Genomic DNA, 26259 nt, shown 5'->3' on the forward strand with positions numbered 1-26259 from the left:
ATCAGGCCCAACCAACCAACTGCCTCACCCCTTTTTGTTTTGAAAAATAATGTCACAAATCTGTCCAGAGCTGGATAAAATGCACAGTAATGAGTTCATTAACGTGCCATCTGCATACAAAACAAGGGGATTCCAGAGGCAGAATCCTTTGGTGGGCCTGTTGGAAATCAAATTCTGGGCTAAAAAAATATAAAACACAATTTAGGCAGAAAAATATTAGAGCTACACCTTCACTTGGCCCACTGCAAAGACAGTCCGGCTTCTGAGAGGGCCAAAGCCAGTCCGAATCTTTTTTCCCCCTTCTTTTTAATTTTAAAACATGTTTTACTACTTAGAGGGTAAAAAAACAATTGCTTACAGCATGAGGTGAGGGACGGAGTTTCGTGAATTACACCCATCCCTAGGAAGAAAGACCTAGCTAAAAGCCTCTGTGTCAGAAATCCATTGAAGATTGTCTGTCCTTTGAAAATCAAGCCTGTTTATCTGCCTGATTCACTGAGTAACAAATCAGAAAACTCAAACCTGCCCCCTCCATCTCTTCCAGCCCCCACTGCCTCCACTCCACTCTCAGAGAAGGGAAGGATTAGGTTTCCAGGGGCTGTAGCTGTAACAAACCAGAGGCAATGTTTCTTGCCCCAGTGGTACCCCAAGTTTCATCAAGAACATCGGAAGCTGCTTTTCTTCTGTTGCAATTTTCATTTCACCTCAGCTCTCCCTGACACACCTGTGAAGGGTCACCAAATGCTGTATCATATCAACTTTTAAAAACTGCCGACACTGCTAACGTCTGAAACCTCCTGATGTCACAGCCTTGCACAGGCTCGCAGCCCGCAAAAGCACGGTTGGAGTTTCACGGTGCACAATGACGGCATCCTGGGTGGGTAAGGGCAGAGCCTCTTGTTGACAGTAGTGAAATCAGACAAACAAAACCATGTCAACGGGATGTGTGGCGAGGGCGTCTGGGGAGTCCCTACAGCCTTCTTCCCAATCTGCAGCGAGAGACCCCATCCAGCCCCTTAATCCTCCCTCGAAGAGCGATTTATTTAGGCAATTGTTCCTTCCATCCTCCCTACTCCCATTTTCTCATGAGAGAAATTTCTCGTGTCTAGGATTTAAAGAGAAAATATTTTATCTGTTATAAATTCCATAAACATCTATTCCCACTCCCTGCCCAAAAAAAGAAAAAAAAGTTGATAAACACCAATTAGGTTCCTGCTTGTGCCAGTTACGCAGCACTGGCTGAAAAACTGGTTTTCGGTCAAACTATAGAAAGTAGTATAACTAAGTAGTTGAGAGCATGGGTCCTACAGCCTTGCTCACTACCTGGCGTGAATCTTGCCTGCCCCTCAGTGATGTGACCAGACTTCATTTACTGATTTTATGAGCAGAGGTCATAATATACACATAACACACAGATTCTCGTTCTTTACACTTGATACTCTGTAGTATTTAATCTATAGTGCGTTCATCTATGCATATTTTTTCAGATCCTTACAATTTAAAGAGGATGGATGTATACCCAACCCTAACCAATGAGAAGGGTAATTTAGTCTTCAGACTGGAAAAAACATATATTGGGTAACTGAAGTCTCATTTTGCACACGGTAGAATAAAAAGATTAAAAGACCACCTGCAAAGAGTCATTGGGCTGAGATACCCCATGAAATAACATACAGAGGTTATGGGCTTTGAGAACCGGCACTTTGGCACCAAAATCCACTACAATCAGGAATCCAAGCCAAAAAAGCCCTTTTTGCCTAACCTTTATATCAACATCAAAATAATGTTTTATTAAATTGAGTAGAAATTGTCCTTAACTATTTTTCCTTTTGTAATAAAGGCAGCTTGGATTTAATGGTATGTTATAGGAATTTATTTACAAATTTTGGTATCTTTTTGGATTCTAGCAATTAATGCGAAAATAGGAAGTACAGCCAACAAAATTTTCAAAATCAGCTCAGCATCATATTTGGATGTAATTAAAGGTATAATCTGTTCCACTGGAATACTTCAGTGCTATCCTATCTTAAAAAAACAAATCTGAATATTAGTTCTTTCTTGATATGTCTGCTTTTTTACATCATGCTAGAACATATAAAACTTTTCTATAAAAATTATTGTGTATTACCCCTTTTATACTTACAAACATATATGTTACTTTTACATAATTGAATTCATTGGCCTTTTATTTGCCACAAATATGATATTCAGGCTCAAGCCACAACTCATTCAAACATTTTAAACATACCATTTATTTCTTTGTATGGGATATAGTTAGTTATCCATTTTGCCTTCTGGACTAATATGAGTCCTAAAGTTTCGCTTATTTTCATCAGCCTCAACCACTTGTAGCCAGAGTTGTTATCAATTATATCTGATTATTCACCATAAAGTCATTGAGCTTTGTCAAAATTCAGAAGAAATTTCTTTTAGAATGAGGCTAAAATATGCAGGTAATCTAAGTGAGTCCGCATTCCAGGCTGGATAAAGATAAAATGCAAAACTTTAGTTTTTGAAGAGAAAAAAACAACTAGTTATAGCTCATAGAATAAAGTATATCATTGTTGCAGTCTCACAATTTATAAGGCAATTCTACCAAAATGCCAGGGAACTGGCAGTTCTGGCACTTTGGGCGTTAATAACAGTGTCCAGCAATGTTGGAGCCTGAGGAAAAGGAAAGATAAGTAATACTGATCCTGCCTTTATTGGAAATTGTGATTATTTTGTTCATCATGGGTGTTTTTGCATTAATTTTATTTTTAAACATATTGCATTAAAGCATCATCTTGATTACTTACATGTTGCACCCAAAGAGAGTGCCCATTCCCCTCACTGTAGTCCTGGTCCTGCTTCATAAGTCACCTCTCTCAACCTTCATGACCTCATCTGTACAACTGAGGCAATAATCACTAAGAGGATTATTGAAAGGACTGAGTGAGAGAACATGTGTAAGAACTTGTTAATAGTAAATGTTAACATATAAATACATTTACAAAGCATGACACAACTCCAAGATAAAGTCATTCTATTAAACGTTACATTTAAAGATGTAAGGTTGATGGAAAGTGTAAGTCCCATAACTGATGATAGAAATTGAATCAGAGACCTTAGAAGAATAGGCAGACTTGAAGACACACCCATCTCTACCTAACTATATTTAAATAAAGAAAGAGGTATACAATCACAGCCCAAGCAAGCAATTTCCTTTCCAGTTTTCATAATTAATCTTTTCATAATTAATCTTTGTTTGTGTAAGTTCAGTTTGTCTTCAGAGTCCCTCTTTTCAGTTCCTAAAAACATTCAATTCACCGAAAATGAAAAATTAATTTAGGAAGAAACTCTTTAATGTTTTCCTCTTACTTAAAAAAATTACAGCTCAAACAACACAGGTGAAGTCCTACAAATAGATGCACTGCACATGAAATTTGTTTTTGAAAAAGTGGAGGGCATAAACCTTTTGATTCAAGGTAGGGAGAACTTTCTAGGCCGAAGGAAGGTGCGATGCCTCCCGTTTTCATGAGCTAATGATAGTTTCCAAGCTGGTTGGAATTCAGCGCTAATTGTATTTTAAAACGCCACCTCTGAAATCCTTTCCTCTCTCAGGATCTTACATCAAGTTTTCGAATTTTCCGGAAAACCTTTGCACTTCACCTTTCTCACTCAACAAATTCTGAACTTTAGAAGAATTCAGTTCAGAGCTTCTCTTTCCCCTGCAGGTTTTGATCTGGGGATGGTGACGCTAACACCCAGGAAAGCTGTCCTGACCTGTTTCGGGGGGGAGAGGGACAATTAAAATAGGTATTTTGGTGGCTCCACGCAGGCTCATCCCTTCTAACAGAGTCATTAAACAACTTTCCAGTGTCATTCAAAGAAATTATAACAGAATCAATTGATTTTCATGCTCTGCTTTATTAGCTGTAATTTAGGAGAGAGAACGGCCCTGTTGACACAGCTGTAACGTGTCAGGACCTGTAGTACGTTATTGGCCTGAGGCCTCCGAATTACAGTCCATTCTCAGCAGAATCAATCTGAACTCGAAAACCTTCCCTCTAGGAAACATGTACCTATCTACTAGCAGAAAGCACTTCTTGTACAACTGAAAATAGTATTCACTTGAGGTATGTTGCAAGTTCACCTTCCCCAAATCAGCCCTGACGTGCCATAGCTCTCAGCGTGTCCACGATGGGAGAAGAGGGCTACAGATGTCTCTTAACTAGATACCCAACACGGGTGCATGTGTGACACTTCGCTGCTAGTCAGATCCCAGACTGCAAGTGGGAATCGCTGGCTGTTTAACATGCGTTCAGAGCCTTGCCAATCTAAAATGGCTGCTCCGTAATACTTTAATTGCAGTTTCATGGAAACAAATTGCTATTTAACTGCAGTAAGCATTGCTGTGACTTGGCTGGACTGACAATAGGTGAGTCTCAGCAGCAAAGAGACAGGTAACATCAACTTGTAAATGGTCTGTGTTTCAACAGCCTCTCCAATCCAGTCACAGGATGCAAGCACCCAGGATAGAATTCCTGGGTGAAGGAGGCTTGGGACAACGTCTTCTCAATTTAAACACAATTATTTAGGCTACATGGAAACCCTTCACTATAGTATTTTGATAGACAGATCTTGGAGTCTACGTTATGCAATTTATTGGCCCTAAGAAATATTTTACATAAATAGTAGTACACATTAGAATCTTACTATATTGACATTTAAGCCATTTAACTTAAGAGCTTCATTTTGGATTATCAGTTGTTTCAAACATCAGTGCAAATCAGGGCAAAAGAATTTAAATACGGTTAATATTAAGAGGATGACAATTTCACAAGCTTCATGTTGGTGTGACAGTTTTCTCATTTCATATTTTATAAGACACTACAGTCTGTGTTAAACTATTTCCTAATAAATCATGACGAGCTGGAAATAGTTTCTCGTGGCAAACGATTTGGTTTGGAAAAGCTTCGTTTGGGCTCTCTGGCCTTTTGGACTGTGTAAATCTAACTAGACAGATCGGTAAAACATTAAACCCTTTCAGAGGACAATCTGTTTCATTAGCAAGATTGACAATTTGCATGATTGAGACATTTATATGTATCATAAACTTTTTTTTTTAATCAAGAGTTCAGCTGGGCTCAGTCACATTTGCTTTTCTTTTTAATTGCACTTGCTTGTAGAGACTGGGGCCATCTTGCTCTATGACGTGGTTAATATTACGTAAGTCCTTTCAAAAGAACAGAGTGCATCCCACTAACATCACCAATGCCATGATGAAAGGTGAACAAGCTCGTGGGGTTTTTTTTTCCCCAGCAGTGTTGGAGCTGGGGGAGGAACGCAATCACTGCTCACATCAGAATAAACCTGAGTGTTTTTAGTAGCTTTCTATCCACACAGAGCATCCCCATTAGAGCCAGGTTTTATTGTTTGATACGCCTCTGGTTTCAAGGAAGTGTTTTACCTAAAGCAAGACTACTACTTAAATATGTTCTATTGTATATTCATAGCTCCATTAGTCCTTCTCCAATTTAGCACATCAAAGAGAAGCCTTCATCACTCGCATGTGGATTATACTAACATGAGTGACATTTGTAATCTTATAGGTCTGCAACTTAAGAAATGCTTTTAGAAGCTCGTTATTAAATACGCAGCAGTGCTTGAGGAACTAGCCCTATAATAGTTCATTTAAAGTCTTTAATGACCTTAGCCCTCCACATCACTAAATGCCACACTGTATTACTGACTACAAAGTTATTAACTATCTCCTTTGAATTTCTACACTATATGGGACATGAGTGCTTATGTCAAAAAGAATTAGAGAAGATGCTAGCATTCTTATTAACACATTTCTCCTTTTCTGTCCTGAAGAGTCCCACGTTCCCTTAAAGGATATTGAAGGGAAAAAAAAAAAGTGTTAAAAACCAGAACTAGTTCCTAGCAATTCCCCAAGGATCCAACTCAAACAGATATTGTTATCTATGTGATTTTGTTCATTTTATTTTTTCTCCTGCATATTCTTTTTATAAAGCTCTAATAAACTATTCACTTTAACTAACTCTGCCTTTAAATTCTCCTACATGAGGTTTATAGGAGGTTTTCAGTTGGAGCAACTGATTTTTTTCCTCTTGGCCTGGAATCTCTGGAAGCAGGAGATCCCAAAGGGAAGCTGACTGCTAGCTGAGAGGTGGTGAGCCAGACCTCTCTGCAGAACCAATTCCCATTCTCAGAGAGAGGGTGGGTCTATATCAGGAGCTTTTCTCTGGAACAAGAGAAAATAAAACTTAAAGTAGCATTATGAACACACCTGGTTTTATTAACCTGTAAGAGAAGTTGCAGTTGAGTTTGCTCACATACTACAAGCCTGGCAGGGCAGCCTTTCACGTTTTTCCTCCTTCCAGCACCGGCACTGGGCCCACTGAGTCCTTGGCCTACACGTGTTTCCTGCAGGCAACTTGGGCGCTGGTGGGGAGACTCTGCTGCCTAGAACAGGCAACTAAGTACCTCAAGACTACTACTAAATGAAATCCAAATCCTCTGCCAAACACATGGAAAGGCAGAGTCAGTACAGGAGCGTAAGAGCAAAACAAAATAAACAAATCATACAGCAGACCACACGAGTCTAGAAGCGCAGCAGGAAATGGCTGCTTCACCCATCAAAGAGGACTGTAAAAGAGTTCGGGGCTCCTAACAACTAATGGCACTTCAAAATCTGTACAGGTATGGTTTAGAACTGCTATTTCCTTCAAAAGCTATAAACTTGGTAAGAGAACAAAATGGTTATGCCACATTCTTTAACATGCTTTCCATCAATACCCAAGGCTTTCCTACTGAGAAAAAAGAATAAACGAAATAGCTGAAGAATCAAACGTATATATATAAACACAAAAGATTCACTGTGATACAGCAGAAGTGTAATGACATGCTGTTAACAGAATATTCTGAATTTATAGAAAGGACTCCGTTAGAAACATGGCTTCGTACTCCTGCCAAAAATGGCAAGAGTTAAGTAATCTGAAGAATACCTTATTGGCTCAGAGCTAAATAAATATACGCACTGCTTCCCTCGACCCCCGAAGATTTAAAGTGAACTTGGTACGGAACAAAAATACAATAAAATTTTCCAAAACACAGAAAAGAAAAAGCAGTTTTTAAACCCAAACTCCATCGAATATTTTTCTTTTAAGTTTTTATTATTTAAATACACCATACTAGAGCAAATGTCTCTGAAAATATCACAAATAAAAGATTTTTTTCTTCATTCAGCAAATTAGAAGTAGGGGGGAATTTCTACACAGTAGCTTCTATGAGGCTGATTTTTTTTCCAATTTTTTTTTTCTTTTTTCATTCTTTTTTTTTTTTCTTTGCCATGGGAGTAGCAACATTAGGACGAAAACACTTACATGCATACATACATTGTATTTTACAGAGATACAATAAAAGTGTTTGTGATAGAATATCACAAAAGCCACATCTCTTTCCTTTATCTCATGTTCAGTTTTGATTGAAACACATTTCCTTACAACACTTAAATATACAAAGAGCAAATAGAATGTTGTTAAGGTAAAAACACAGGGTACAAACTCTGGCCAGTGCCCTGCTAATTGTTAATGAGGGTAGAAAGCAGATTTGAATGCTTCTTTTAATTAGCTTCATTAGTCATTTCCCTCCTCCCAAGCTCCCTCCCCCCCAAAGATGTCCTCCGGTGGATCTTTTTTCATTTTCTCTACAGTCTCCCATTAGCCCAGGTTCATGGAGTCCTTAATGTTCATATTCAGTCATTTTAATACACCAATAAATGCAAGAAGGGCAATCAAGACTAAAGAAGGTGCAATGGCGTGGAGCTGGCACTGGTGCTAGCTACAAAGGTGACTTGTCTACTGAAGACACATGGGATCCACCTGTGATGAACAAGATCTGAGATGAAGGCACGCATTCTGCATTACTCTGACCTTTTAGCAGACCTGCAAGAAACAAAAACGGGCATCTTAGCTAAAATGCTAAACTTGAGAGATATTAAACTCAAACATGGCTGCTTCTGTCTTCCCTACATTCACTAATCTATTAGATTACTTTCCAACTGTGACTTGTTAGAGGCTTTCTACGCTACTTACTCTGGCAGTGGAGAACTAAAGCATAACATTTTCTGCACTTTTACTAGCGGACAAAATGAGACGATAAATGGACTTCAGAAAGTTTCTGGTGTAAAGTTCTACAATGAATTGCTGAACTCTCTTAAAAGCAAGTTTCTTTCTGCAAAGCATGAATTGTAACATCTTGCCTCGTACTAGGATCTTAAAGGCACATCAGAGCCAAGTCCCTCCTCCCCAGGAAGTTTTGTGTTAATATTCTCAACTGTGTAAACTTCGGCAAGTTACTTAACTGTCTGTGTCTTGGTTTCCTCATCCTAAAAGCGGGGATAATAAGGGTGTTATAAGGATTACATAATATATAGGGAGCGCATTCAACAGCGCCTGGCACTTAATAAATGCTAAACAAATACTGGCGGTTAACATGATTATTCTAATATCCCCATATGATGTCTATGCACCCATGTCCTTCTCTGCTTATAGGTATGTGTGTATATACATGTGTGTATACACACACACACAAAAATATTGAGATACTTCTTTTCCCTTAGTATTTCCTACCTACTATGCCACTTAATATTACATAAATATTGTAAATATATGAATCAAACATATGTAATGTGTTAATGACTTGTGCTCAATTAAAGAATGTAGTTCAATGGAAGTCTAACTTAAATATCTAAGTCAGAAATGATAATCCACACAGTTGTCCAATACAATCTGTTTGCAATTACCAAAATGAAATAATATATATTAGGTTTTTATGGTTTTTAAATGACATTGTGAGCTTCCCAGGAAGTTCTCCTTTCACCCTTTCCCTAACTTACTAAGAGCCTGAAGTCTATTAGGAGCTGCAACCCCCTACTTCCAAGCTAATTGAAGTGGTAGAGGCTTAATCCCCAGAGTGGAGGCTCAGTGTGAGAAAGGTAATTTGTCTGTCCAGAACAAAGATGCGGCAGCAGCCAGCGAGCATATTTAATAAATGAGCAACAAATGTCCTCTACGATGGACACACACACACAACGTCAATTATGTAACTACGGGGGGAACTGCGAAGTGGTAATGTAAACTAGAACCCTCGCTAAATTTTCTTCTGACCAAAGAAATGTGATGTCTTATTTTACTGAAAAGCACAGATTATTCTAGATGAAACCATCACTCCTGAGTGGAAGAAAGAATTCCAGAGCAGGCAAAAAATTTACCAAAAAAAAAAAAAAAAAAACCACCCCACAATTCTTGATTCTATTTACATAACTCTCTCTCTACAAGGCAGTATTCTCCTGAGGGGAGCCAAGTCTCCTTCAGACAATATAGGCTATAACATTTTGTAGATCCTAGAACAAGAGTGGTCTGAGACTTCAGTCAAAGAGACTGTATGATTTAAGAGCTTAAGATGATTTTTTCTCAGAACATACAAAAGCCAATGGTGCAGGACAACTGAACTATACATCCCAGACACTGGGAACAAATTTCAGGAGGATAAAAGTTGAAAGGGGCCAGATGATGGGGGCCTATACTTTCCATACAATTAGCTGCCTTTAAAGAAGGGATGTACAAATAGTCAACTCATTACTTTTCAGCCAGAGGATGTTTGGGTATATTTATTATGCATCACGCACTAAAAACGTAATTGGTTCTGTGAACAGAAGGAAAATGGCCAAAATTAATGTCCAATTTTCCCTACCAAAAATATGGAGAATGAGAGAGAAGAAAATAATAAAATGGAGCTATTTGTCATTTCTCCCCATCTCATCTCCTCCAGAAAAGAAACGCCACAGGGTTTGGGGAAAATCATTTTAAAGCATTCTCCAGGTCCAAAAAGCAGTTTATGATTCCACCAGGAAGTATATTTTCATTACCTCTTCCCCCTTGCCCTCTCATTAATATCTCTCTGGACGACATTCAGCTTACCCAAAACCTTTATTTACAAAAACTACCTTGTGAATTGACTGTGCTCATGGTGAGCTGACCACCAAGGGCAAAAATGTAAGACATTTAGGCCAACGGGGATATGTTCTTAATTAACATCACCCCCAAAACACAGCTTCTCACCAATGTCTGACAAGAACACATCCTTAAGTTATATTTCCTTATGCCTTTTAAGAGCTATTAATTTTTGAAGGCCACCTGTCTCCTTTTAAAAGGCTTCCAACATTAAAATACACACTGGTAAGGCTCTTATTCATTGCCTCATATATTTTGTGTTCCAAAATGAACGCCCTACCTCTCCCACCCTGCAAAAGGTATGGACTTACATGAAAGGCACAATACTTGGAATCTCGTAAACATGTAAACCAGATTTTCCTCAAATTTTCCTCCCTAACACCTCCCAATTTACGTCATCTCATACTCAGTAAGACGGTACTGTGAGACGGTGCTCGTACTTATTACGTGTCTGTGTACTTAGTCCCTGGCTAACACTGCTATGGCCTGTATTTCAGTCTGTCTACACAGTCTGGCTACATTTTCCATCTTGTCTCTACATCCTTCAATTCTCACCATGCAAGTTGGTGAGCTGTATCATTTTTTTATGCCTTGCGAAGTCAGGGAAAGAAATGGTATAAAACCAGCAACAAACTTAAGATATAGTTTGTAGAGAAACTAAGCATTTACCTTGGAGGGGGTGGATTTTATTCTTGTACTTTTTTTTTGGCTACCAAGTATAACTACAAATGGCTTTGCCTCTATATTGAAATGGGTATCTCAAAATATTTGTTACCCATTCATTGGCCTCAACTCGGCCCTATAGATTCACTTAATTACAACTGAAACCATGAAGATCTGTAAGTATTTATATGTATTGGCACTCCTTAAAGAAGCTTGACCTGGCTCATCAATGGTGACTGATTAATCTGCAATAAAAAATTAGATTTCCGTTCTTAAAATAGTATTCTGTGTAGTTCCCATATTAGTAAATAAGGAAAACTGTACATATTTTGATGCAATTAACCTTTACCTAAGAAAGCAATGGAAAATGCATTTAAAATCATTCCATAAACTTGAGTAAGGGAAAATGATAAAAATAAGCATTAAAATATGGCAGTATAATTTAAAAGTTTTCAAATATTAGTCATTTTCCCTGTACACAGCATTAAGAAAATGCATTACGGAAGACAAAGAAGCCTAATATGTTTTCCTGAGATTTTTGACGCTTGCTAAATTCCTATTTGCAGATAAATGTTTTTTGTGATCCCTACAACAGACATTAATGAAGTTCCTATTGTAAATCCATAAAGAATTACCAAGTGAAGTGTGCACTTTTTGTTTCAATGCAATAACTCAGTGCTGTGTGATTGCCTGGGTTAATGATGAAAAAGTCAAACATACTATCAGAGCTGATGGAAAAATCTATCACCAATCTGAAATTAAAATTCATCTGTGGTCAATAAGATTTAATATCCATGCAAGTGGTGCTGTAAAGAGTAAATGAATCAATGTCATCAATACATAATCAGTATGAAATATGATGTGAATAAAATTATGCGCACGAGTCATACATTTCACTCTTTTCTGGGCCAGTGTGGAATGAACAGTCTCTTAACTGAAGGTTGACAGTAATTGTTACAAATTAGGCACAGCAGTTATCAAAATGCACTCACTTGCATAGCTATAGGACTTACTAAGGAGATTAAAATAGATCTGAAACTATCCAGTACTGCAGGTGCTGGACAACTGTTGATCACCAATTTTCCCTCTGAAGTGCCCTCTAATACATGATTCGTACATTTGTATAATTTCCTCGTTTCTAACTCTGGTCCAAAAACTTTCCAGTTGTGGATCAAGAATCAAGACATTTAATCTTTAATGATCAGCAAGAGCTAGAACTTTTAAAACAGTTGTAACTTACTCAAATATTATGTATGGGACTACCAATCAACAAAAACGCTCTCCTTTGGAATTCCAGAATGTTTTGTAAAACTGCTCTTCTAAGATTCAAAGCACCGTAAATTGGGTTAGGAAGGCAGGTGTCCAGATTGCTATTACTAATGCAGAAATCATTCTTTCATGACAAAGACATTTATTCCCTCTTCCTACCAAAAATGTTCTAATTTTCCCCCCACAATAACCTAGTCACAATACCCTAATCGTATTTCTGAATTTCAAAATTGTCAAGTGGGATAAACAACTGGTCGTAGGCAAGTTTTACATTCTGCCTGATGCTGCATGTGATAATGTGTTCAACATTGGTAAAGCTACAGCTATAACTAAGTCAGGATTTTTTTCACCACAGAAGATTCACGATTTAACCAATCAACTCTTCTATTTCTGAACGGTGTATGTATGAGTAGTCTACATTTCTTTAAAAGGGCACACCAAAACACAACCACCTAGGAAAACTCCCTCACTAGATGGAGAGGTTGAACCTTCCAACTAGGTATTCACCTTCTGGTCTGGCAGTAGTGGATTGCTCTGAAGTGAATTCAAATGGCCATTGATGAGAGCTGTAGGTCTATCATGTTCACAAAATAAACTGCCATTGATGTAGTGAAACCGATCTCCTGGGACCAGGCGATTCCGGCAGGTAGAGCATGTAAAACACTGAAAGGAAAAAGCAAATCCACTGAAAACAAGTACAAATTAAGTCTTTTTTGGTCACAAGTTTATAAACTGTTTTTAAGCAGGTATCTGTCAAGTACAGAGAGCCACTTATGGCTTAGTGTTTTCTTTCCTTCAACATGATTCTGGAAAAGAGTAAGCCAAAATGCAAGAAACTGGATCAAGCTAAAGGGGAAAAGCGACAAACAGGTGTGTGCTTCTGTGGCATGGGGGGAGTGGCGTGGGTGGATGTGTAATCATCACTGCCACGTAACAATTTCAGTGGATTCCTTCCATGTTTGCGGCTTGAGAAAACAGGGTTCCTACTAAGGAGACATGCTTTGTCTCCATGTAGGAAAGTTATGGTTCTTTTAAAAAACAGAGGAGGAGCAGCTGCTACCTTCAGATGATACACATTGCCTTGGGCCCTCATGACGAGTTCGCTCGCAGGAATAGACTGTCCACAAGCGCTGCAAGCACCGCTATTCCCAAATAACCTGAAACAAAGATGACAGGGACACCGATAAATAATCCCAAACCAAGGAAAAAGAAAGAAATCCCCCTGCCTCCGGCCCTCCCTTTGGAATGCATTTGACAGAGACTGAATTCTTAGGCTCCGGCCTCAAATTTTATGAGTGATTTACATCATCTGCGAAAAATCCTTTTGGGGGCCACAGCTAACTTCTGCCTACCGCAGAGGAAGAGGGTGCCCTGGGTTTAATCAAAATATTGACTTACACCTCTAGCAAATACGGAACAATTCTGTTCTACACACATTTTATCAGATTACTGAGTTCATCATAAAAAAAAGAGATACAATTCATGCCTGGAGTTTAAATGTATTGTGTCCTTGAAATTATATGAAGAACTCTTTTGTACTTTAATCATATCTTGAGATATGAGTCATCAAAAGGGTTAAGAGGATTTGATTGTATATCTAAGAAGACATCATGCTCAGTGTATTGAAACTCCCGTAAACCTCCATCAGTGCAGACTTTCCATTAGAAACTCTCTGCTATCCAGGTTGATATATAATGTGTATGGGTTAACCTTTTCAATCATGGTGTCAACACTTAAGATTTGCCTCTGCTCATCTCTTTCATCCTAACCTTCTCTCTCTCTTGATAATGAAATGCTTGCTCCAACTTCCCTCTATCCGCTCCTGAGTCCACAATTTAGATTACTTCATCTCTGCTAGCAACAAACTGAATGAAATTTCGATTTGAGCAGAAAGTAATTTACCGGGATCTGGACCCATTTGTCATCATATCTCTCTGGGTGTTTGCTGTATCACTGCAGTTTTCCTATGCAATCAAATGAGACCACAACATCTGCCATGGGGGGAGGAGGGGGAGAAGGAGAAGTCTGCAGAGGAGGGGAAAGCTCAAGGAAGTGCGGTGTACTGAAGAAAAAGATATACATAATTCCTTACATCCTTCCACAGGCGCGACAAAATATTTTAACGAACACCGAACTTTGGCTTTTGTGAAATCTGTAGACTCAAGCTAGGAAGCTTTATTTGCTTTTGGGCTTCCCTCTTTAATATCCACAAATATTTATTAAACAGACCAAAATGATTTCACATTGAAAGGTGATATCAGAACGAGTAAGCAGGGTCAGAGAGGCACTTTTCAACAAAGAAAAACAAAGTAATAGGACTTACAAACTAACATATCGGTGTCATAATAAATATTAATACTTGCATTTCTTCCTTGTCCAAAGAAAGTCATAAAATGCAGTTTGTGTCAAACCAGGAGACAGGCTCCTATAGAACACCCCGTAATCTGAATGATTGTGGCATGCCTCTATATAAAAATAATTGCTTTGAGTTTTCAGAATCTGGTCTTGCAGAAGAGGCTTGTCATGTTCAAACTACTAATTTGCTGTCGCCACTTTATTGAAAATAGCCTGTAAGTTGTTATTAAATGTATCGACTGAACGACAGGGAGAGTAGTAAAACTGCCCCTTAAGATGGCTTTTAATAGGAAGCCCAAGAAACAAATTTTGCAGCAGCATCGATTTGAAGAGTTCAATCAAAACTCCATTTCAAAACTAATTAGTCTGAGATCCATGACACATTGACACGTTCTTACAGAATCAGAACAGTTACAGAGAGAAAGCTGAAATAATACACTGTCAGGACCTCTAGCCGCAGGACCGCACCGTGTGGGAGCTCAGGGGCCACTGGCCTGCCATTTCCTAACGCTGGACCACTTCAGGAGCATTGATGAGGCCTCCCGGAGTCTCACCCACAGCATCCTGCAAGTGTGGGTTGTCACTGCTGCCACAAGAGGGTTCTCAGAAGGGTGGGGTGGCCAGAGAATTAGCACTGCCAGGGGGAGTTTCCGGGCAACAGCAGGGCTATTTCAATCCCCAAAAGGGGTACCAACTCAAACACTTCGGGTAAGAATAAAATTAAAAACCTGTCGATGTAGCCAAAAACATGCTGAGGATAAAAGAGGGGCGGTGTAGACAACGGGGGTAGGGAACAGAATCCTACCTGAGCCAAGGACCAAATATCCTCTTACAGCAACCCAGAAGTATTTTAATGGCCAGGAGTCTCTAATTATGGCTGCCGCTACCAACAGGTACACAGTGACACTCCATCTCAAAAATACCCTTTCACAGTACCGATCTGATTACCCAACCTAAGTGTGCATTTATTTAACAATTTACCCTGAGTAAAGTCAGTTGTATGTCTTCAATGTCTAAGTGTATTTTAATAATCAGGGCAGTCGTATGTAATCCAAAAGCTTTTCATACATCTCATTTTCTCCAGCACCACTTGCATAACCTTTCAGGGAACAATCAGCCACAAAATCACGGGATTCCTAAAGTGTCAGAAATTACAGTTACAAAGTTTGAAAATGACCAAGATCTACCCAGGACTGATGTGCTATTGAACAACATTATTAATGGAGTTTAATATCTTTCCGTGCCTACAGCTTTAAGGCTGCCTCAGAGCAGAAAACTTACATGTCTATACACATTTTAATCCCTTTTACCAGACAGGAAGGCTACCATTAGAATTCCACCCTTTTTCTGAAAAGTTTGTGTGTGTGTGTGTGTGTGTGTGTGTGTGTGTGTGTGTGTGTTTTAACAACGTTTCTGTGCGCTGGAGAGTTAATTATCTAACCAGGGGGACTGTCCAGGACAGTGTTTGATTTAAAAGGCTTGAGGCTTTAGGTGCTCAATTAAGTAGCTATCGGTCTCAGACTGGACTATAATGGGCTCTTTTCTCTTTAACTCAAGCAAGGGGGAGATATACCCCAGGTCAGGCTAATTAAAGCCAGGGGAGTCTTTAATTGTGATGACAGAATCGGTTTCAGTTTCCTTTCTTTGGGTCCTCAGTCCAAGAAGGTCGTTAATATTTCAGCATTTGGGCAATGCAATCAATCACAAACATCAAGAGGTTACTTACATGGGGAAAAGGGAAAAGAAGGGAAGAAATCCCACCAAACCTCTACACTTTAAAGGTGCTCTGCTCCTATGAAAAGTACCATGCAGTGCTAGTACTGTTTGCCAGCTCCAACTCTCCTTGCTGACAGAAAGATATGGAGAGCAAGTTGTATTTTTAGTTCAGTAATAATACTTAGCATCTTTCCCTAACTTCAGCGACCAATAGGTGAGCCTACTTGCAACTGATTACTTCAAGCAAAATACACACGATACGGCTGTTTTCTAAACCGCTTTCAGGCAAGGAGAGGTAGGTTTCTAAGAGTGTGGCTGAAAGGTATACATTTGTACCTACAAGTAAATATCAGCAACCTATCTGAGGAGAAAAATGCACATCCACAGCTACCGATCCAAAAGCAATTGGTTTTCCAGCGGGTTCCCATATTTAATCTAAATTCTGCACCAGCTATATTAAATGTAACAAAGAAAATGCAACCCAGAAATTATGCCTGGAGCCAAGTCCATTAAAGGTACTTCGGAATAACTAGAGACCAAGCACCTTAAAAGCACCAGAAGCTATTGATACTTAAGAGGGGGGCTGTGAATAATCGCAACTGCTGCGTTAGAGAGGGGAGGGAGAAAAAAAAAAAATCAGCCAAATTACGCTTGGTTAATTCAGAGTAACAGATCTGCCCCCAAGTGAATTGGAGGCCTTGAATTAATTCTGTTATGACAAATCAAGATAAACGTTCCCCCTAAATTGCATGCGATTTAATTAATTTTTGAGATCCTGGGGTTTTTTTTTTTTTTTTCCTAGCTAATAGTTCACATGCTCCTGTGCTGTCATTGTGCTTGAGTGGGCAGACTTCAAAGTGATATTAAATAACCAACTATTAGATTTACCTAGCACGTCCTATTGGAAAAGTGCCATTTAATTACCTAGCCTGTTCAATTAAAGGGACAGCATTCTCTGAATATAGCAGCTTGCTGTTGATTACCAGGGAAATGAACTCGCTGTCTGGCGGCGCCTCCATTCCTAACGCTACCCCCTCCCCAAACACACCCTCCACCACCAACCACCACCAATCCCCCCGCCCCGGGCCCCCACCCCTAGCTGCGCGGCGCTCACTGCGGCTGCGGGCGCCACGTGAACCTCCCGAGCGGAGCCCGGGGAGAGAAAGCGCTACCCGCTCGTCCGGCTCCCGCCCTGCGCTCGCCCCCTCGCGGGCCCAAGGCTACCGGCCGGCTGGGCGCCTGAACTGCGGCCTCAGGCGCCGCCGGCCCCCAGCCCGGCCCCCGCCCGGCCGAGCGAGCGAGCCAGCGAGCGAGACCCGGCACGCCGAGAACCACCACCCGAGCTTCCGGCGCGTAGCCTCGCCTCCCCGGACCTGGAGCCCCACCCGTCGATCTCCGAACTTCCTCCTCTCGCTGCACTTTCCGCGCCAGTCTTCGGGCCCGAGGTGGGGGTGGAGGAAGGAGGACTCGAAGAAAGAGAATCGGAGTTTCTGAAGCTACTTGGTGGCGCTGGGATTGAGCTGGGGGGTCGGGAACTGGGGGGGAAGGGGGAGGACGCGCTTCCAAGGTTCGACGACTTTTGTAATTTTGCAAGGTGGCGGGGCCAGGCCGGCGTTGGCCCCTTTAAGACCCACCCTCCCCTTCCTCTCCCCTCCCCCCCTTGTCTATCCCTCCCTCTCTTAGAGGCCAATTTTGTTAATTAAATGTTTTGTTTGCGACGCAGCTCTCATTCATTGCGGACACGTCATTCGGAGCAGATCTAAGCCAGAGACCAGATCTCATTAGATAAAGCCCATCAGAACTAAGAAAATGGAGGAGCCACTAATTAAAGCTTTTAATTGTGCGGATTCGCTGCAGCAAGGCAGCCGCTTTATCTGAAATCTTGGAGGGAGGAGAGGCAGAAGCCCAGCTCTGCCCAATCGACACTTGGTCGCGCAGGGGGAAGGGGCTGGGGAAAAGCAGCACCACCCACCCCTCCCCCCCGCAACCCCCTCCTCCCCGGGCCCCTCCCAGCTCTCCCAAAGCTTTTTAGCCAGATCTTGCTTGTTTTCAAAAAGCCACAACCTCAAAGTCAGACAGTTTAAAAGCCCCTTAATAAATCGCTCTGTGGTCCCAGCTGGGGCCGAAGAACCAAAGGGTCCCCTTCACCTGGCGGCCGGAGAGCGGATTAGTCCCGCTCCTCAGCGGCCGTCCCTGCAGAATTGAAAGCTCCTCCAACAAGTGGACTGAGGGGAGACTGGGGAGGGAGTGGCTGAGAGGAAAAGGAACGCGCAGCCTCCCCTCCTTCCCACCCTTTCGGCATCTTGGTGGGCAGAAGGAAGGAACACTGAAGGAAGACTTAGGAGATCCCTTAAACTTGGTGGGTGAGAGGGGGGTGTCTGCTGCTGGGCCCTGAGCAGTGTGAGGAAAGGATCAATTTGGTACTGAGCTAGAACTCCGCTCTCCCGAACAAATCTAAGGTCCTCAGGGTAGCCTCCAGTTCAACAGCAAGCGTGGTTCCAGTTTTCAAAGTCAGGAAAAAAGAAAGGGAGAATATGGACCCAATTAATTAAGTCTTGGGGCTGGGCACACATCCTCCATTGCTCCATTAAGCCAAGAGAAAAACACCAAATGGGCATTTATATTTGTTCCCAAGAATAAGGAAAGAAATGGAAGTGATTCCCAGGAAGCCACTTGCCTAAACTTGTCCTGGGGGAATGCAAGTGGACCCATCTTCTTTTTAATTAGTGGTAATCAGAAGCGAAGGTTTTCTGAAGGCACTTGGAAAAGAGATGAATCTGTACCATTCACTGCTTCTGAACAGCACTGTCAATTTTTCCCCTTTAAACCACCCTCCTTCTTACCAGTTTTGCTCTCTATTTAATTACAGTACTGTCAAAGCTCATGACATTGCTTGGAAGGAGGACCAGAAAGCATTATACCCATGCTGCTGATGATTTTCCAACGTTTACTTCTAAAAGAACACTTCGTGAAATTAACGCTGCCATCTTAATTTAAAAATAAAAGCCCTCTCCCTTCCTGTATTTCTTTTACTTGGCTGATTGAGGAGGCCAGCAAAGAGGACATAGGTTGCATTACTGGAATAGCCAAATATCATCTTATTCCATCATTTACATCTAATGATATCGCTGGGGTAAACATACCCATACTCAGCTCCAAACTGCACTGGGATCTTCTGCAGTTTTAGATGCAGAGTGAGGGAATCACAATGGAGCTAAACTTTGAACAAAATACCTCATCTATTGATTCACCCGCATTGAAGAAAGGGCAAAATTTTTCTAATCTCTATAAAGAAAACGGTTTAGGGCAGAAATTTAAATAGAACGCATTTCTTAAAAGTGAGCGGTTGTCTAGTATCAACCGTGTGCGTGTGGTTTTTTTTTTTTTTTAATTACTGGATGTTGAAACAGAACACCTCCTAGAAGCATTCATGTGCATCAGTCTATCAAACCATTTACTCAAATTAAATGTGTAATCCTTCAAATGCCTCCTTTCAAATTAATGAGTTTAAGTAGCTTGAGTTCACCTGAAAAGATCCTATAGGCACCTGACCTCCTGAATTCTTTCCATTAATTGCACTGAAACTTGTTGGAAAAAGGCTGCTTACATGGGCATATGAATGTTCCTATACATTGCTTTAAAATGCAAGATTAGTATAACTCTATAGCCTCTTTCCCTAAATCTCTTTTGGGGATCAAGGGTACTGATACAAATGACAACAAAAAACCCAAAATCTGAACATTCCTCAATTGAAAGAACTGCAAATTCTACATCACAAACCACACACTAACACTTGAGTATTGCGAGCCTTCAAGTAACAGTATATAAAGAGAAACATTACCATTAAGTTTTTTTTTTTCTTGTTCAGGTTTCTTTGCTATAAGAAGAATGACAAGTCTTTAAACCGATGGGCAATCAGCATTTTTCACAAGGAGCACAAAGAATGAGTCAGTTTTCCACTCAAAAAAGTTTAAAGGTGCTTACGTAAATGTCATAATCAGCCATCACCATCGGCAAATCATTTCCCACTACCCACACTTAAATTTTTAAATCAGTCTTTTGTCTCCGAGTTCCTATGTTGGTCCCTACCTTGCTTTAAGAAAGCAGCTTAACTCCCACTTGAAATGTTTATTTTTAGTGGAGGGTCCAAGTGCGGCTGACCACTTGAAATCCTGGTCCCGAGGATCCTGGTCCCAACCTTTGCACACCTAGCAGCCCAGTCCCACCAGATGCGCAGTTTTTACTTCGTGTGGCCTTTGCCATTAATTTGCCACTAAATATTGGAAGATTAACACATGCTTCTTTAACCCCTTAAATTTCAGCCAACCGGGTTTTTGAGGTGAAGGCTACCCTGTATTCTCAGAGATGCCCTGCTCCTTTCTTTAAAACCCTTGGTAACCTTTGGCCTTGCCATTGCTCTGCCCGCCCACGTCGGGGAAAAGCAGCCCAGTCTTACCTAATGTAGTCATTTCTGCAAAGGATCATGCCGCTCTTGGTGTAACAGGACGTGCCGATGTCGCCCAGCTGCGCCTGGCAGCAGGAACACTTGAGGCACCGGCTGTGCCAGTAGCTGTCCATGGCATAGAGCAGAAAGCGGTCCGCAATCTTGCCTCCGCAGCCTGCGCACCGCTTCCAGGAGAGGGAGCCGGCCGTCACCGGGGGCGGCTGTGAGCTGCTGCCCGGATTCACCATGGTCTGCAGAGGGCGGGAAGGGGACAGGGAGAGAGAGACAAAACAGGGGCGATGCAAAAGTTAGTACTCGCCGCGCGAGAGAGCGAATCCGTCCCCCCGCCACCCCCCAGAACTGCTGGAAGGAAGCAGCAGGGCAAGGGCGGGAAGGAGGATGAGGGGGAGAGGGAAGGAGGGAGGCTTGCCGGCAGCAGCCGCCTGTTTACTTTTCTCAAGCTTTGTTCTGGGGCCACGAGCTCCTCTCAACTTTCCAGCGCTCGCCGCCGCTGACAATTTCAGCTCGGGTACTGTCAAAACTCAAGAGAGCGAGGCTCCGCGGCGCGCTCCTCCCCTCGCGGCGCCTCCTCCCGGCCCCCGCCTCCGCCCACTGCCCCCTCCTCCGCCGCCCGCCTCCAGCAAATGAGGGTCAAACCCACCCACCGCCTCGCCGGCCCCTCCCGGGGCCCCGCCGAGCCCCGAGCGCTAGCCGAGGGGAGTGAGAGGCGGCCCCCGCCGGAGCCACGTTCCCTCCCGAGCTCTGCCCGGGGAAGTGCAGCTGCAGTTCACAAGTTGGAAATAGTTCGGCTTTCTGAAAGGGAAGGAGGGAAGAACCGGCGGAGGGGAGATGGAGAGAGTGGTGGTGGGAGGGGAGGCGAGGGGACTTCGGGGGGGGCGGTGCGGTGTGTAAAGTTGCGAAACTGGTTTTTCTTATTTTAAACAGCACCTTTCACATGCCATTGTGGTGACCGCCATCTCCCATTATTGTTCCAAATCTCATTTCATTTTGAAGATCAATGAGTGTTTTCTCTGCGTTTGCAGGACACAGGCAAGAATAATAGATCATTGAACTTTAGGATGCCTGTTAACTTCCTATACAAACACTCTCCACTTTGGTCTCACTAATCTGCCCTTGATCAGCAATTTAAATGGTAGAGCTTTGTTCCTCCAAAAGGGTGGGGGGTACGTTACTGATAATATGTGAGAAGGCACTGTTAAAGGATGCACAAGTTATATCTGAGCCAGACCTACTGTCACCAAAAACTGCTTTTAAAAATTCCCCACTCTTTCTAATGAATGTCACGAGAGAAACAACTGGGGTCTAATATAGGAATCAATTTATAAAGCTTAGCCTAAACCGATTAATTTGTTGCCTCCAATCCTGAGTCCAATAAAGTCCTAGTGTTCCTCCAGTCACTTATTCTATAAAAAGATCAAGTTATTTACTGCCAATTAAGCAGCCTGTTTTGTCTTTGTCCTCTGTAAGCCGAGAGTGTGGGCTCCCCCCGAGGCTCCCGGCTATCTGCTCAAGACATTCAGCTGATACCTCAGAAGGGAGAGGACGAACTTTGCCTGTCCCCGGCCCAACTTGGCTGCTGCAAAAAAACGAGGGGAAGGGAACGAAACAAGGACTTGTGTTCCTTAAATAGGCCGATTTTAAACACATTTCCTCCGAAAGAGTCCCGGAACGTGTGTCCAGTGACCGCACAATAAACCAGAATAAGAACTGCACCAATTAAGCTGTAACAAAACCCTGAGACTTTGGAAACAGGACCACTCTAAAACCCATTAGCATTGCATTTATCCGAATGCATCATACCTTTATGTAAATTGATTTATCTGATGCATTTACTCGAGGAATTGCTTTTTGTTACAATTTCAGCCCTAACCCAAATGAATCTGCATTTCCTGCCCTAGGTCTTTAAACTGCCCACCCCCGCCCAACGTTTTAATCGCTCTGAATTCCTTTTTAAAAGAGGAGAGGGAGGGAGGAGATTCCAAGCTCTTCCCCGCCCCCATCTTTGGTGAGAGGTAAATATATATGTATATTTTTTTTGAAAAGGAAACATTACACTGAGAAAAGCATCCAGTAACCCCATTAGCTAAAGCTCTTAAGGACAAGCAATACCTTAATGCTGATTAAATCTAAAAGAGATGAATCAAGACGACTGACCAGAAACTGACTCCCCTGATAACTAAGGACGGGCCCTCATCAAGTTTCATTTAGAGTTGGAAAAAAAAAGAAAGCTTTTAAGTTAAATAGGCTTATACTCTAGTAATTACATAGCCAAGCAATTTAGGTCCTGAGGTAGTCTGTGAAATAGAAAGCAGAACTGGCAGCTAGAGGCAAAATCTGCCCCCCTTTAACAACGTCTCTGGTGTTTTTTAATGGAGACCAAGGGAGGGACAAACGTAGCGCTGGCAATTTGTAGTACAAAAATGGATGCTTAATTCATGTCTTGATTTTAATTAGGTGATTCACCGGATTTCTCCTGGATTGGAACAAAAGACTTATAAGCCAAGAGGAATTTTTTAAAAGAACCAGCAATACCGAATCCTGCTCACTTAGATCCTTTCTGCCACTGTTTCAAAAATAGTGGTGGGGTGCGGGGGGTAGGGTCGTGACTATTTTCCCCACACTACTTCTCAGACTTCAACCCTTAAAGCACCTCCTGCCTCTGCCTTCGGAACTGAAAATATCCCCACACGCCTCCAAGGTCCCCACCAGCCCCGTCTCCAAGAAGAACCCTTTTGTAAGCAGGAACCGCTACAAAGCTGGCGGCCCGGGGCTGCCCTCCGTGCTAGCTCGCAGGCCGACCTCGGTAGTTTCAGACTCGCGCATTATCTAAGCCGACGTATTGTTTACTTGCAATTTGGGACGGTCAAGGGAAGCAAGCCAAAGAAAACAGCCCCGGCCCAAATCGCCCCCCTCCTCCTTCTCCCCCCCCCCCGCCCGCGGCTCCCCAGCCGTCCCCTTACCTGCTTTTCCCCTATATTGCAATATTGCGAGAGGCGGCGGCGGCGAAATTCGAGCGAAGCCGCTCGGCTTCCAAGGAAGGGGCGCCTTGGCTGGCGGAGCTGGAGGGAGGGGGGGATGTTCTCGCAGAAGCAGGAAAGGGGAGGAGGGGGCTAAGGGCTGCTTTTCTTTTCTTTTTTTTTTTTTAACGCGCTGCTCTGAGGCTGGGTTGGGGGGCCCCGCGTAAGTGGCAGGCGCCGGGAAGCAGAAGCGTCAGTCTCGGTCCTCGTCGTTCTTCTCCGCCTCCGGCTCCGCGCGAGCAGCTGCAGGAGCCCTCGGCCCGCGCGGCGCGGCGCAGCGGCAGCAACTGCTGCAATCGCTGCTTCAAGTTTGGCAATGTGGCTTCACTTTGTATATTCCCCCGCCCGGAGGCCCCCGCCCCGCCCGCGCTCCTCCCGCTCCTCCTCCTCCGCCTGCCTCCCTCCCGTGCACCCGCCCGCCCGCTCGCTCGCTCGGGGCTGCTGGCGGCGACGGCCGCTCGGCCGAGCTTCCTGCACCTCCAGCCGGGGAGCGGCCGCAGACACAACAGCCCCGGGAGCGGCGGCGGCCGGCGCGGAGGCCGGGGGGCGGGCGCGCCCGGGAGGCGGGGAGCTGCGGCCGGCAGGGCCCGGCGCGCCTGACCCTCGCCCCTGCCGGGACTGCTGCTGCCCGGCTTGGCGGCGGCAGTGGCGGCGGCGCTGGCCTCTAGCCGGCTCACTCGCTCCCTCCGCGGCTCTTACACATGTGTTACTGACAGAGCAAAATCCCAACTACTCCCAGGCTCTGCCGCCGACGTCAGCGACCCTCAGCCACTGGGCGGCCGGATTGTTCAGGCGGAATAATAAAACCTGCCAATCCGGGCAAGGACAAAGGGATGACTGAAACGAGACTCCGGGGGCGGGGGAGAGAGCGAGGCGGCTGAGCCGGCCGAGGCTGAAGCGGGGAAGGGCCGGAATCAGGTGGGGAGAAGTCCCTCGGGCGCCGCCGACCCCGCCGGCGCGGCCCCCCGTGGCCCGAGATGGCAAGCCGAGGCGCGGGGGCCACACCTGCCCTCCCTGTTCACGTGGCCCCCTGGGGACCCGCGCCCGCTCGCCCCTCGGGGATAGCCCGTCCTCGCGCCGAGAGGAGCCCCTTAGGAAACTTACTTCACATCTGTCTCAGAAATGGGCCTCTTCCTGTTGAGGTAGAAAAGCTTGGTCGAAATCTCAGGGCGGTGGACTTCACACACACGCAGAAGAGATGGTTTTTGAGGTGTTCTTTTGTTTTTGTTTTTTAAATTCACGATGTTAGAGATTTATGAACCTTAGTGGAAGTTTCATTAACAAGGTAGAAGCTTCTCCCCATCAACCCGAGTATAAACCAAGTGCCCAGTAGGCATTTCATAGGTATTTGTCAATTGCTGGTGGTAGAAAGATCACAGTCCTTACGTTCAAAGTTGAGGAAAACTTCTGGGGAAAAGCCTGGCCCCCTGTATCCACCCCACTGTAGAGGATGAGAGGCCAAATTTCTCGTAGCCCCCAGAGCGATGGAAGTTATTGCAAGATTCGAAATCTCACAGCCTCTGGAGAGTAAGAAAGGTTACTTCTAGTATAAATCAAGTTTTGAGGAATGCTATTAGGGTGGTAGTCTGAGTGTCTTCTTTCCAGGGCCGCAGCTCAGCCTAGATGCTTCAACTTTATCTGCTCTGCCAAATAGTTTTAATAAATCTCCGATCTGAGGCTAATATTAAGTCTGATTATTATTAGTAAGTTCCAGAGAGATTTTTCTGTTGGAAATTATCATGAAAGTGCAAAGCCCTTCTGCTGAGTATCATTAAGTAAAACCAGCCTTGTGGGACAAGTTTTCATACCGTATTACGCACAGTACTGCTAGATTGAGGAAAGGAACCTGCAGAAGAATCTGGCTAGACAATGCAGATGTTAAACATCTATGGTTTTAGTGTCTGTCTGGGGGATTTCTGTCTTTCAAACCATCAACATTAAGGCTGCAAAAGAAACTATAGTCATTGCCTACAATATCAAGCAGAAGACATTTTTAAATACCAGTTAGAATACTCCTTTCTTTATATTTCTAGCACCTCGAAATTAAATGGCTTACTTTTATTGATTGGAACTTAAAATTGCATTTTTATGATCAAGTCACTGTGCACATATGAAAAACTTTTAAAAAATCATTAAAACTATAATAATAATTAAAATATTCTGTACAGAAAACAGCTGCAGATGGGTGTGATTAAAGAAAGCCAACTTAAAAACATGTAATGTTCCTTGAAGTTTGGTAAAGAAAACTCAGTTAAACCAAAAGGGGAAAGGAACCCCGTAAACAAATAATACACATAATAATACAAATAATTCCCTTGGTCAGCTTCAATTGTTAATAATTTATAATAATCAAAACGAGATGACACAAGATCTTAGTGAGCTGCAATTAAGTTATGATTTGTCATGTACAAGTAAATTTCCTGCTCTGGTCCTTCATTTTCTAATCCACAAATGAAGGAATTAAGCCAAATCGTCTTTATTTTTCCTTTCTTTAAAAAATGATTTTCTTATAGAACACATAATACATAGGTCTGGAATGAACTGTGGTACTTTAGTTATTTCCCAAAGTATGTACTCCGAAATTAAATCTTTATTTTAAAACGAAATGTTAGAAAATAAATCAGACATCGGATATCACTGAGTAATTATCCAAAGGACTGTAGTTTTTGTGGAAGGAAAAGAAGAGAGAAGGATGGATAAAACTTTCAGTATAGATCTCTAGGCTTGAAGGGGCCTAGGAGGTAGTTTCAGT

The 26259-nt window shown here is 42.8% G+C and overlaps 1 protein-coding gene across 3 annotated transcripts; it reads right to left on the reverse strand.

Moving 5' to 3' along the window:
- Positions 1-7197: 7197 nt before the first annotated feature.
- LMO4 (LIM domain only 4) lies at positions 7198-23858 on the reverse strand. 3 transcript variants are annotated; one of them, XM_061186361.1, is made up of 5 exons: positions 23451-23858; positions 20482-20720; positions 13015-13111; positions 12462-12617; positions 7198-7952 (listed from the first exon to the last, which is right to left on the reverse strand). In XM_061186361.1, exons 2-5 carry the CDS (start codon positions 20715-20717, stop codon positions 7944-7946), a joined length of 498 nt encoding a protein of 165 aa, XP_061042344.1. In that variant the 5' UTR covers positions 20718-20720; positions 23451-23858; the 3' UTR covers positions 7198-7943. The 3 variants fall into 3 exon arrangements, with proteins under 3 accessions (XP_061042344.1, XP_061042347.1, XP_061042345.1); XM_061186364.1 differs by lacking the exon at positions 23451-23858 and adding an exon at positions 21135-21253; XM_061186362.1 differs by lacking the exon at positions 23451-23858 and adding an exon at positions 20921-21011.
- Positions 23859-26259: the final 2401 nt, after the last annotated feature.

This window comes from Eubalaena glacialis, chromosome 3, assembly GCF_028564815.1.
Source record: "Eubalaena glacialis isolate mEubGla1 chromosome 3, mEubGla1.1.hap2.+ XY, whole genome shotgun sequence".
NCBI classification, from domain to species: domain Eukaryota; kingdom Metazoa; phylum Chordata; class Mammalia; order Artiodactyla; family Balaenidae; genus Eubalaena; species Eubalaena glacialis.